We start from the raw sequence: 13284 nt of genomic DNA, 5'->3' as shown, positions 1-13284 counted from the left end.
TCACAATTGTTTTGGCCACTTTTACATCTTGCACCACCACTCTTTCTTCAGCCTACTCATTATGTTGTAAAACCAAACCAAGAAACAGAAAAGTAATCCTAACTATGCTTTGTAGAATGGGGTGTATCTAAAGACTAATTGAAAAGAATTGAAACATCCTTTGATAATGAATAGCTATCTATAAATAAATCTATATATAAAAAAAACATACACAACTGTGTATTTTCTGTCCGGTGCTCCTCTTTAAATGTACTAAGTTTTAAAAGATAAATATTATTAATTTAAAAAAAAACAACTTTACCTACAAATACAAGAATTGGACTGAATAATCCAAGCTTTAGAAGTTTCTTGGTCTTTGTAACAAAAGGGTCATTGGGATTGTTTAGAGAATCAACGTGCACACTAAAGGAGCTGCTGGTGATAACATCCATACTATAAGCTCCCAAAACACTAGAAAAGGAAAATGAGAAAGTGAGTCTGTTGTACATTACACATCATTCACATATATTATATAAGCTATATATACATACATTATATTTCATTTGTTGTACAGAGTTAATTAAAAATGTTCCCCATGCAACAAATGAATTGTTCCTCTTTCAGGCACTAATTCAAACACAATGAACAGTCTTATAATATCATTCTCAGTAATAATCATTTTTACTGTTTTATTGATATTTTTTATTTAAATATTAGTAGATCCATTTAATAATAACACTAAAAGGAGGCGTGACTTTAAGCTCCTACCAGACTGATATGATTGGATGGAGCCATAACATGTACCCCCTTTGCATCTTCTGTATGGGGAGGTTATGTGCATATATTATTTCTATGTTTAAAATGATAATGAACAAAATTCCTCCTCTGAACAGGGCTCGTAAGATTTCTTTCCAAACCAAGAAATCAGGATCAGCTTTTTGATTCAATAACTCCTGGTAGACACAACAGCCTTGACCTCCTATTCCAGTAAACAGACACATCCCAACCTGCTATTTGGACAACCAAGGAGCACCAACATACTGTTCAGGTCTTCCCCTTGTTTACTCTGTGCTGCCCTTCTGTCAGCAGGTACACAGTAGGCACATGTGATTCTAGTGTAATGATGAACAAAAAGGGGTTATAACATGTGGGTACCTAAACAAACTAATATTGGCTGCATTTATTAAAGCATATACATTACTTACTAAAATATCCAACGTCCTTTTTTTTGCTGCGAGGAATTCAGATTTAATATTTATATTTACTTTCAAATAAACAGACTCACTTCTTGATTGGACACGGCTCATCTTTGGCAACATAAACTTGTATATTCTTGACCAGTGTGTTGGAATAGTCCTTCATTATCTGGAACATCTAAAGGTAAGATATTTTAGCTTACAATAAAAAAATTAAGTTTTAGGGCACAAATTCAAAACAAATAAACATCTGTATCAAATGGTATAACTTATTCATTATTTTTTTTTAAAAAAAGCAGTTCACAAAAAAAAACAGTTAAATAATACACAGACTTTAATATATTATGTACCTCCTTCAGCCTCCCACTTGTAAATGTGGGTGAGAGCACTGTGCGAATCCTTTTCCATTGGTCATCCTCCACAAATGTAAGAACTGATTCAAATGGTCCATTAAGGCCAAAATTCTGCATCAGAGAAAAATGTCTTCAACATTTTTATTGACATCAGTTTTATTTGATAAATAATGGGATAATAAAGATAAATTAGATACATTTATGGGATAATAAAGTTTAAAAGCAATGTTGTAACTTTCGTGACATTTATACAAGTAACTGTGAGTATGATATCTTGGAAACTGAGATCTATCAACAATCTTCAATAATAATCAATAATGTTGCTGGCAATAACATAAGGAGGATTTGGGAAGGAAATAAAGCAGTTCCTAATTATTTGACATTTCTATATTTTTATATTAGCCATTTTTCATAATTTAGTATGCGTCATCCAGCCTGTGTTCTCATGAACAGGTTAAAGGTGTCCAATAATAAACTAAAAAATTACTGTCAATACATATCAAATTCGGGGTGTCCTTATATTTGACCTGAAAATGGCTGTTCGAATTCGGATAGACCCGACCCGAAAAACGTGGGATTCAACGGCAAATTCGTGTGTAAAAAAATATTAATTGAGAACATTCATTGAGAACAGTGTGCGATCCGCGGCACTAAAGGTTAATTAACCTCTAGCGCCGGGGATGTGTCAAAGAATGCGGCCGCGGTACTAAAGGTTAAATAAATTCAAGTGCTGGGGATCTTTCAATGAATGCGGCCGCAGTCGCATTCATTGAGAACAGTGTGCGATCCACAGCACTATAGGTTAAATGGGGACAAGTCTCCCCATTCAAAATCTCTAGTGCTATCTGATTGGCTGAGGAAAGCTTTCCTCAGCCAATCAGGGAGCACTATCCCTATTCCTGGATAAAGTTTTTCTATCCAGGAACACAGGACTCCCTGTGTTTTCAGATTGAGAAACCCTATCCAAGAACACATACAACTAGTAAAGGGCTGCAAGAGCAAAAAGGGGAGCGGAGCTGTCAGCTCTGCTACCGATTGCTCTTGCAGTTCTTCACAGTCCCTAAAAATAACCCAAATTCTCCCACCATTGACTTTAATGGTGTTTGAATTCGGCATTCAATCACCCAAACAATATCTCCCTATTCGATCAAATAGCTGTCGAATCGAATAGTGAGATATTTGACCAATACTACAAAAGGCATCAGTTATTGCTCAATTCTGTACGACTAATACTGCAGTGGTCCCGCCGGATGCTCCAACAGTAGTCAGCCATCATATGTACATCCCATCTACCCTGATACTGTCCTTCCATGACCTTCAAATCTTGGTGGAATCATTCCTTGCTCATCACTGACTGCACTAAGGTTTTCCAGGAAGTTAGAAACATGGCAATGCAGAAAATGCACCTTGATGCTCATAATGCAAGTATTTTGTAGCTCTTCAAGAGTTTCTGGACAATTTCTGTGTAATTATTTGCTCAAGTGTTTCCAAGAAAGACCTTGACAAAGGCTTTGAATGATAACCAACCATTCTTTTCGACTTCTGACATTGTCCATGTTCATCTTTGATGAGCTGCCGAATCAGAAAGAGGTCTCCTTCAGTTGGCAAAGCTTTAATGAACTGCTTCATCAGACCCAGTTTCATGTGCGGGAATATAATATAATTTCTATCAACAAGTGGCTCATGTAGAATGTTTGGATCACCTGGTTTTGAGGCAGACCTTGGAGGCCAATCCCTTTTCACCCAATGCCTCTCACGAGCTCTGCTGTCCCACATGCACAGATAACAGGGATACTTGGTGTATCCGCGTTGCTGACCAAAAAGGAAGCATACCATTTTAAGGTCAACACAGATGACCCAATTGTGTTGGTGATATTGCAACAACTCAATGACTCTTTATTTTTGCTTATTTTTCACAAGGAGAAATTGAATGGCCAATTGGGACTGACCCAAATATATTGCAATTGTGAAGGAGGACACACTTTAGGCTCCGCTTTGAGCTATCGATGAATAGTCACCATTCAGTTGAGGTATAGATTGGAATTCCCAATTCCTCTATTAAACCAGCTATGGTATGGCAATACACAAAGCCACTGTCAGTTCTAAAGTACTGCAGAAATGCAATGTCTCTGGTTCGAAAGTATGATACCTTCAATCCTTTTTTAAGGTAAGTTTTTCTCACGCAGTCTTGATGCTAGGAGTTCTGAAGCCTTCTTCGATAGTTCCAAATCACGTGCCAAATCACTCAACTCATGCTGATCAAATCCCTTACGAACAGAGTCCTCTTTAGTTTCAAAATCTTCATCATTGTTGTCACCTAGCTCATCACCATAATCATGTTCTCCAAGAGAGGGTAGTGTAACGAAAACCGGCACTTGCATTTCATATGAATGAGCCTCTGGGCGCATATCTGATGGTAGACTAGGATACTCTATGTTACATTTATTTTTCTTGTAATATCCTGAAGTTTTCACTATACAAAATTAACAGTCACTGAAATAATCTCCTGGCTCTCGCCAAACCATAGGTATACCAAATGGCATCTTATCACATGTTGCCTTAGTCCACATCCGTAAACCCTCGACACAGTGTTTGCACACCTAATGAGGGGCCCAAAACTTAACTTGATCACCAAGTTTAACTTTGAAATATGCCAAATAGGCTTGCTCTACAAATGTGCTGATGTTCCCCCTTTGACTGGGAATGGTGAAACTGCCCTTACGACGAGAAACAGCAGAGCAAGACATGATCTGAAAGAAAGAAAATACATGTGTAAGTGGAAAAATAAATTTTGCTTATTCACTACGTAGAGCAGCGCACAACCTCTGACTACACTGTCTTGCATGAAAATGAATAGCCAATACAAATCCATGCTACAATATTCGCATTATTATAGGAGGGAAAAGAAAAAAACTGTAGTGAAAACGAACTGCACTTTCAGAATCAGCATACCTATTTTAGTGTAAATTCTGTAAGCTTAAAAATTGAAGTCAACAAAAAATTTGTTCAAAATTGTTCCCCAGTGTTATATCATATTCTTACACATATTATATGTAATCTAATTGTTAAATATTTGATCTTCTTTATATGAATTAAGGAAATCAACAACCTCTACTTCTCTTTGAAAGTTTACCTTGGAGAGAAGTAAAAGTAAAAATAAAAGATTAGCATGCACAGACATCCTAAACAAAGCATGTGTACCAAAGATCTGATCTCCTGATCAAAACCTGGAAACTTTTAGACCCTAACCCTAAACAGTTTTTACGTATGACCCCCTCCTCAACAAAACCTTTTATAATAAATCCTACACTAAAGCAGAACTATAGTTTTGCTTTACAAATGAGCAGCCAGGCAGGTCTTTATTGCAGAAAGGTGATGTCCCTTATTTGCTAATAAACATTCTTACCTGCCTGATTGTTGTCTTCTTTTGAGAAAACAGGACACATGGAAGGGGAGAATAGGAAGATGGAGGTGCCCATGATGGAACATGAACAGACAAGTGTATTTAAAAATTGTGATCAGGCAGGTAAGTTTATTATATTGCAGAAAGGATGTCGCCTGTGCTTTCTGAAATGAAAGACTTTTCTGGCTGCAAAGTTTGAATTTTTAGCTTTAGTTCTGCTTTAAAGTATTGTACAAACAGATTATTAAATGCAAAGGACATTCATTTCTGTTATCGTGAAAAACCCTATCTGCATGATGAGCCTCTAGACTTTAAAATACCCAACAAAAGAATAAGAAGACTAAACTATCCCCAATTTCCACAACAAGACAACCCAAGACCCACAGACCAAAACATTTGTTCTAACAACATATTTTTCCAAATCATTCTAGCAAATGATAATAAAATAAATGATTTATGTCATGAACCAAGGTTGGAATCCAGTTAACATATCCAGGTTGTGGGTGGTATGTACTGTAGCTTGAGCATTATGTGGCAGAGGCTCAGAGCCACTGGTGTTCACTAGAGTACCCTGTTTGTGTTCTGGGTGGAGGACTATGATGTATCCCTCAGACACCTGGGAGCAGAAAGCCATAATATACGGTATCAGCATTGACAATACAGATTCGTACAGACAATCTCGTAATCAGTAACAAACTAAAGGTCAGTAGTTTGTAAACTGTCACAGGGACATGGGTACAACTAGAAAAAGCAGGGAACTTGTAGCAGGAAAAGCAAACAATTGTGCTGCTCAAATGATTAGCGATGTCCTAAACATCCTGATTGGTAGAGCAACCAATGCTTCAGTCAAAACCGGGAAGTATGGACAGCCGTGTGCCAAAAGAAAGAACTACTACTAGAATGGAGGCATGATAGGTGTGACAGGGATTATATATAGAACCCACAATCACAATATAGACACTTAATTTTGTAATTTGAATAAATAGTTTTGTTTATCTGCATAGCCAACTTTTAATACAGATTTTCCCCATTTACCAATATACATAATTTATATTAATATATATGGTAAAATAATGTACCACTGTCAGTGTTAGGTAGAAACAGTCATTAAATAATTTACTCTAAGAATACTTACCCGTCTATTTGTGAAGTTTGTGTGACATTCTTTTACCAAAATGATTTTTATCAAAACAGGGTCTAGAATTGCAAGAACTGGTTGTTTTCCATCATACAGTCTGCAACACAATATACAACAGAAATTATTTACCTATACTAACAAATTGTTTAGCAGCATAAAAATACATAAGTGTTTAGCTGCAAATTTTAAAAATTAAGGGACCCTGTCATAAGCCATGTACAGAAGGCACTCAAATGCTCTATATAGTCATATACACCTGGAGAGCCTTAGAAGCAATGAAGGCCAGGGTTCTCGGTTATGTAAGTTTCAGCCAGCTCCTGTGGTCAAGACCTTTGACCTTCCTGCCTGTGCCATTACAAACTTTGGCAGCTTTCTTGAACAATATTGAAACATAGGAAGTATGAAAGTCTGGGCCCAAGCTTTTGATCACATGAACATGAAAGATTTGCTAAACAGAATGCCCCAGATTGTAGGATTTTCAGGGTCTTCTACAAAAAAACAGCCTATGTGTTCCTGCTGCTCATGTTTACTGATGGTTTGACATTTCAATACAGGATATATTTTTGAAATGAGTGGCTCAACTAGAAAATTATTTTACAATGTATTTTCTGGAACTTTGCACTCACCCCCATTTATTTCCATAGTTTTTAAAGCATTCCATATCAAACTGTACTACTCCCTGCAAAATAATAAAAAACATATAAGTAAACAAAAAAACAAAAAAATGTAGGTTTGCAGAAGAAAGTATATTAATATACCATGTATAATACAATTGTATGTCATCTAAAATACTGACAATTTGTTGACATTTTTAAAGCTGTTGGGAAAACTGGACTAAATCTATTCTCATTCTTATAAAAAGAGGTTTTAGTTTAGTGTTGTCTAAAAAGGCTGGATTACAAACATGCATGGTAATAAATACTTAGTATTACATAGTCATGTTAGAGCAGGTTCACTCGCTCAGCAGCGCTGGTTCAAAACAAACAGCCTCTGCACATTTGACAGCTGGTGAGGGCGAGTTGTACTAGTATTACTGCCCCTAGTCACTCCCTGTTGGGGCTGCCACAGGGGGATTCTACATGGAGTGTCTCACCAAGAGACAGCATTTCCTGGCGCAAGGAAGTGGTAAACTTACCACAACTTCACTCCCAGTGTGAATTAGCCCTTTTTTCATACATACTGTACATACATACCAGTACACACAGGTAATTTTCAAGCAGACAGAACTTGTTACCTCTGGTCTGCAATAAAATTAACCACTTACCTTTCTATATCCCAGAAATGTTCCAATAAATGGAAATGGAAAAGGGCCAGGAACTCCCATCTTTGTGAATATTCCATATGACCATACACCGTAACTAAGCAGAAATAACAAATATATTGAAACAAGTTTACAAATAAACTGTGCAGAAATAATAATCCAAAATGTCTAGTTTTAGTTTGAAGTGCTGGTTTGTACTTCTCTTGCCAAAGGAAAACATTTAGCATAAATGTGCATTGCTATGTTGTAAATTCAAGAGTAACTAGAGTAATATAGTTTAGCAGTCATTGGATGATGTGGCTGCATTCGTTTTTTTCAGGCATTTCCAACACTCTTTTGGGCCTGATTAATTATAATATATTATATTATATTATAATATAATAAAGCTCCCAAAGGCTGGCTTTCATCAGTAAAACTGGATGATCCCGCAAATCTGGAATGGATCTGGTCCAGGTTTCAAAACATTTGCTAGCAAATAGCAAATTACTTTCAAGAAATCCATTCCAGGGTTACTGGATCACACAGCTTCACTGATGAAAGTGTATCCTCTCCAGCCCTGGTGAGCTTTATTAAATCAGGCACATTGTCTTTAATTGAAGTTCACCAACAACTGCACCTCGTATTTTCTAAGGTGTATCATGTTTGGGATTTTGCCATGCTAAACTTCAACATAGATCATTATTGCACCTTACACCATACATCAGTCATCATATATCAGGAAGTGGTTATTTTGTAAAGGATTTATCTCCAAAACTTTGATATACTGTACACTTTGGACCCCCCTAATCACTCCCTTTTTGATTGAATGTCATTTAGGAAATTTTTTTTTTGTTCTGTGAAAGATGAATGCAAGGTTTTTTTTCTTTTCATTGTGAAAACAATATATGAAATATATGTTTTTTTCATGGGTTGCTATGGTAGTTTTGAGTCAAGTTTTTGTATGGTGATTGTAAAACTATATTTTTATTTTTATGTTTTCATTTCTTGCATTTCCAATGTATATATTTGCAGTTGTAAATCTTTCTGATGGTGACTATTCTGTCTTGAGGCAAGGTGGGAATTTTGTGAACTTTCTCTATGGTTGGCACAAGCTGTCAATCTTCTCTTATCTACTGATGTTGTTAAAATACCTTAATAAATATCTTTTAATAAAAGTGACAATCATAAATGAAATAAAAAAGAAATCATTAGGGCATAGCTGAACTCTAGGTAAAATCTAGGTAATATCTTTGAGTGTTCCAGACACTATCCAGTTTAAAACAGCATATTAAAATATAGTACTAGGAACAGATATATTTATTTTTAGTATAGTAAAGACATGTGAGAGGGTTAACTTTGTGATTACCTAGGGACACAATCACCTACTGTGCTTTTTTAAGTGCCATAAATATCATACTTGGGTGGCATAGTGGCCCAGTGGCTAACACTCCTCCTTAAAGGAATGGAGATTATACGTTCTCCCTGTGTTTACATGGGTGTCCTCTCAGCACACCAGTTTACTCCCACATCCCAAAGTACATTAAAATGGGCTTTAGATTGATAATGAATATTAATGACATATTACTATAGTATAACTCTAAAGCAGTGGTCACCAACCTTTTTGGACCCACGGACCACTAAATTTACCGGCTCTAGACCGCATATGCGCGGGGAGCCGGGTGTCAGTCAAAGGAGAAGGAACATCCCCCTGAGTGATGCCATGATGTCAGAACCCACCCACTCTCCCATTGCAGGTCTGAGCCACAACCCACCCATCCCAGATTTTCTCGCAGCCCACCGGTTCGCAACCTCTGCTCTAAAGGGCAGTTACTGAAATTGCTGCTTTATAAATACAATATATTTATAATACACCCCAAAGTTTCTTCACATTTAAATAGGTAAATAGTACTCCTCTAAAGTGGAACTAAATCTAAAAAGAATAAATTGCAGGTAGGTTCTTTATGTGTTTATAAAATAAACATACCGTTACGTTCTTAATTATTTAACTAATCTCACATTTCCCCACTGCTTTGCCTGTGCCAAGATTTTCACCTGTTACCCTTCTTGGTTTGGGATTCATTCCCAGCAGTCAGGTGTGCCCGGATCGTACACTCTGCAGTAAGTTTAAGGTAAATTTGTTTTATTGAAGGAACGTAGCCTGTTCCTTCTCCCAAAAAGTGTGTCTGGTCACATTTTTTCATTTTTTATTTTTAGGTTTAGTTCTGCTTTAAAGAAAAACATCTTTAATGCTTCCACTATATTGCAATAATGTATTTTATTTTACCTGAAACCTAAAAAACAGGTGTAAATCACAGGTTGTTTGCACATAATCTGCTGCAAATGATCAAATACACAGACCCAGTGTGTTGTTAGGTTAACAGGTATCTGGGTTGGAAGTGTGTTGTGTTTGTATACATGTATACAAATGTTATACTTGCGTGTTCTGTGTATGTAGAGCATATTAGTATATATACGGTGCACAGTGTCTATTCCATACTCACATTAAGAAGAGAACCCAAAATAAAGCTAGCAGGATCCAGGTCTCTGAAGAGAAGTTGGGAATTAGGTTCATGATTCCTCTTTGACTTCCACTGTGTTGAATAGCTACTTTTCAGCCCCTTACTACCAAACCTAGCAACTTTCCTATGTGTCTCACAGAGCACTCATATGACTGTGGGCTGGACACAGAAGGCAGTACAAAGATGTGATATACACCATGTATTGTGCAACAACAGTATGAGCTTATGCGTTTTGCACAAAAGAAAAAAAAATGTACTTAAACAACCAATAACAAATTAAAAAACACATAAGTTAGATAAATGACATCAGTCACATAGAGACAGTATGTATTCTGCATAAAGAATAAATAAACTTTATAGGGATTCTTCATACATTTGTTTCAATGTTTACTGTCTAAATGAGTATTATGGAAGAAGGGTATTACCTCCATGAAAGACCCAACCATTTTCAGGCTATCAGTGACCTCTTCTGCAAACTGAATCCCAAGCATATGTATGTAATCATGGTCCCTGTCAGTGACTCAAAAAGTTTTGAGGGCATCAGATCAGTAAACAGAAGGAAGTTTGCAATAACATGTCTTTTTCCACTGCAGGTTCTTCAAATTTGGAATATATTATTAATAAAATATTATATATAATCTATACCTTTATTCACAGTAACACTACATAAAAAAGAAGAAAACTTTAGTTTTGTTGTGTCTTTTTGTGTACAAATGTCATTTCTTCTGTTGGATGGGTACCAAAGGTTTTTAAGGGCTCCAGAAAATGTTTTGTATTGTTATACTTTTCAGCTGGTTTATGGGAAGCCAGATTGTTAGGGTTCTGGAGTCAGACCAGAGAAAAGAGTGGGAAGGTTTTCCTGGTCCAAAGCACTTATATCCAGGTTTTCACCAGTAGAGGTGAAGCACAGATGTGCTATTTAATCAGGCAGCATTATGCTGCCTGGAGATTAGAAAGATGGTGATTAGGGAAGGCGGGAATAGTAGGGGTTAGTTGTTTAGGTTTAAACTGATTGGTGGGTAGGGATGGTGTAATGATAACCTGATGGGCGGGTCAAAGGGCAGTGATAAAAGGGGGGCTAACCTGAGGGGAGAGGTCGGTGGGTTGACCCGGAAGTGTAGACCGTACTTCAGAAACTTCCGGGTTGCAGGGGCGAGCCGGAAGTGAAGTCATCAGTGTGTTTCCGAGGTCGGGAGAAGATGGAGACAGAAGAACACAGACTACACTGGAGCCGCGTTCAGAGGGGGAGCTTTCCGGATGTGTCATGGAGCTGTTGTTGTTACCGGATTTGGAGCAGAGTGGTGATGATGGTGGGTGGCAGTCCAGGCCTCCATTGGTTGTTGGGGTGGGGAAGCAGATGTCGCAGATGGATGGGACTGGGATGTCATCCCCTCCTTTGGTGCATTCGGATAGTGAGGTGGTGGGAGCAGGTACACCAGAAGGGGAAAAAAGAAGAGAAGGGGTTGCGAGTGATAACAACCTGGGTATAGCAGATGGTGCTAAGGTGGAGGTGTACTTATGTTTGGAAGGGCCTCGGGGATCCCACCTGCCACAAGACATGCATGAGTGTGTTTGGAATTGTGAGTAAGTGGAAATTTTCTCATTAGTACCGGTGGAGCGTTTCGGGGCCCGTGATGTTAAGTGAGAGTAAGCGGCAGGGGGAGTAAAAAGGGCTGTGGTGGTTGATACCGCGCACCTTTTTAGAATTGGTTGCAGGCGTTTGTTACCATGGCCAGTTTGATTGGGGGAGAAGGCACCTGACAACTGTTCAGACCTTTTTTTTTTTGTCACCTTCGGGTGACATGGCTTTGTTATGACGAACAGTTTCGTCAGCGAAAGGCAAAGCAACCAGGGATGGGATGGGACCACAAGGACCACAAAGCGTAAAGGACTGTGTTGGATTTACAACGAGGGAGCATGCAAGTTTGGAACCTCTTGTCACTTCAAACATGAATGTTCAGGATGTGGGGGTCTACACCTGTTTGCACATTGTCCGGGAAAAGTAAAAGGACGTACTGGGGAACCTGCAGGTACGAGGGAAGACACCGGTGAAGGTGGAAAACATGGGCTTTTTCCCAACAGTATCCCAACAGGGATGCAGCGAGGGTGTTGGAGTTAGGTTTTAAAGAAGGTTTCAGGATTCCATGTAGTTTGGCTAGTATTTCGCCTAAAGCAAGAAATGTATTGTCTGCTTTGCGGAACACGGGGGTTGTCACTGCTAAGTTGGAGAAGGAGATAGCGCTGGGCCGATGGCCGGCCCCTTTAAAGAGCCCCCATTTGCTGATTTGGTCGTGTCACCTTTGAGTGTGGTTCCTAAAAATGAACCTGGGCAGTTTCGGATGATTCCTCATTTGGCATTTCCCAGAGGGGGTTCGGTAAATTATGCTATCGATCCGGAATTGTACAGGATGGCTTACAGTTCTTTTGATAAGGCTGTGGATTTTGTTTGGAGGGCGGGTAGGGGTTGTTTATTGGCTAAGGCTGACATTGAGGCGGCCTTCAGGTTGTTGCTGGTTCATCCGGAATGATTTCGCTTGTTGGTTTGCGAATGGCGAGGGGAATTTTACATGGATAAATGCTTGCCTATGGGGTCCTGCTGGATCGTTTGTATGTGCATCAGTGTTCAGCAGTTTAGAGGAAGTGACTGAAAAATGTGGAGTGCTGCTGGTGGAGGACAAGACTGTGCTCCCAACTACACAATTGTGTTTCCTGGGGATTGTGCTGGATTCTCAGCGGATGGAGTGTAGGCTGCCGGGAGATGAGGTGGTTGTTTTGAGAATAGTGGTTGTGAGAGCAGTGCAGTTGAAAAATATTCATTTACGGGATTTGCAATCCCTTTTGGGTAAATTAAATTTTGCTTGTCGAATTATGCCCATGGAGAGGACTTTTAGCCGCAGGCTTGCGGTTGCGACAGCGGGTGTGAATTCGCCTTAGCGCTTTATTAAATTGACTGGGGTGCTGAAGGATGATTTTGAGGTGTGGCATAACTTTTTGGGTCAGTACAATGGACGGTCTTTCTGGATGGCAGAGGCAGTGGACAATATGGCTCTGGATCTATTGACAGACGCATCAGGAGCTTTTGGATGTGTGTATTGTCAGGGTAAGTGGAGCGCTGAGCCCTGGCCAGAGGCGTGGAGAGACAATGGGTTTTACAAAAATTTGGTGCTTCTTGACTTGTTCCCTGTAGTGGTGGGTCTGGTATTGTGGGTTTCAGAGTTAAGGCTCGCAAAGTGCGTTTTTTTTGTGACAACATGGGGGTGGTGGTACAAGCAATTAACAAAAATTCCAGTGATTTTTTTACTAAGACACATGGTGCTTTTGTGTTTGCACCTTAATATTTAGGTGAAAGCAGTGCATGTGCCTGGACGGGACAATGTAATCGTTGGTTCTCTTTCTCTTTTTCAGTGGGAAAGGTTTTGAGAAGCAGCACCATTGGCGGAGGAGGGGGAAACGCCT

The 13284-nt window shown here is 38.8% G+C and overlaps 1 protein-coding gene across 1 annotated transcript in view; it reads right to left on the bottom strand.

Moving 5' to 3' along the window:
• The window catches only part of LOC140328767 (cytochrome P450 3A9-like), a 45686-nt gene extending 35780 nt beyond the window's left edge, over positions 1-9906 (bottom strand). The window contains exon 1 of the mRNA XM_072408590.1: positions 9811-9906. Within this exon, the coding sequence (XP_072264691.1) occupies positions 9811-9881 (71 nt within the window). The 5' untranslated portion in view covers positions 9882-9906. The remainder of the gene's footprint in view (positions 1-9810) is intronic.
• Between the last annotated feature and the right edge of the window lie 3378 nt (positions 9907-13284).

The sequence above is a fragment of the Pyxicephalus adspersus genome, chromosome 4 (assembly GCF_032062135.1).
Source record: "Pyxicephalus adspersus chromosome 4, UCB_Pads_2.0, whole genome shotgun sequence".
NCBI classification, from domain to species: domain Eukaryota; kingdom Metazoa; phylum Chordata; class Amphibia; order Anura; family Pyxicephalidae; genus Pyxicephalus; species Pyxicephalus adspersus.
The sequence above is the reverse complement of the archived record's forward strand: the minus strand, read 5'-3'. Positions and strand labels throughout refer to the sequence as shown.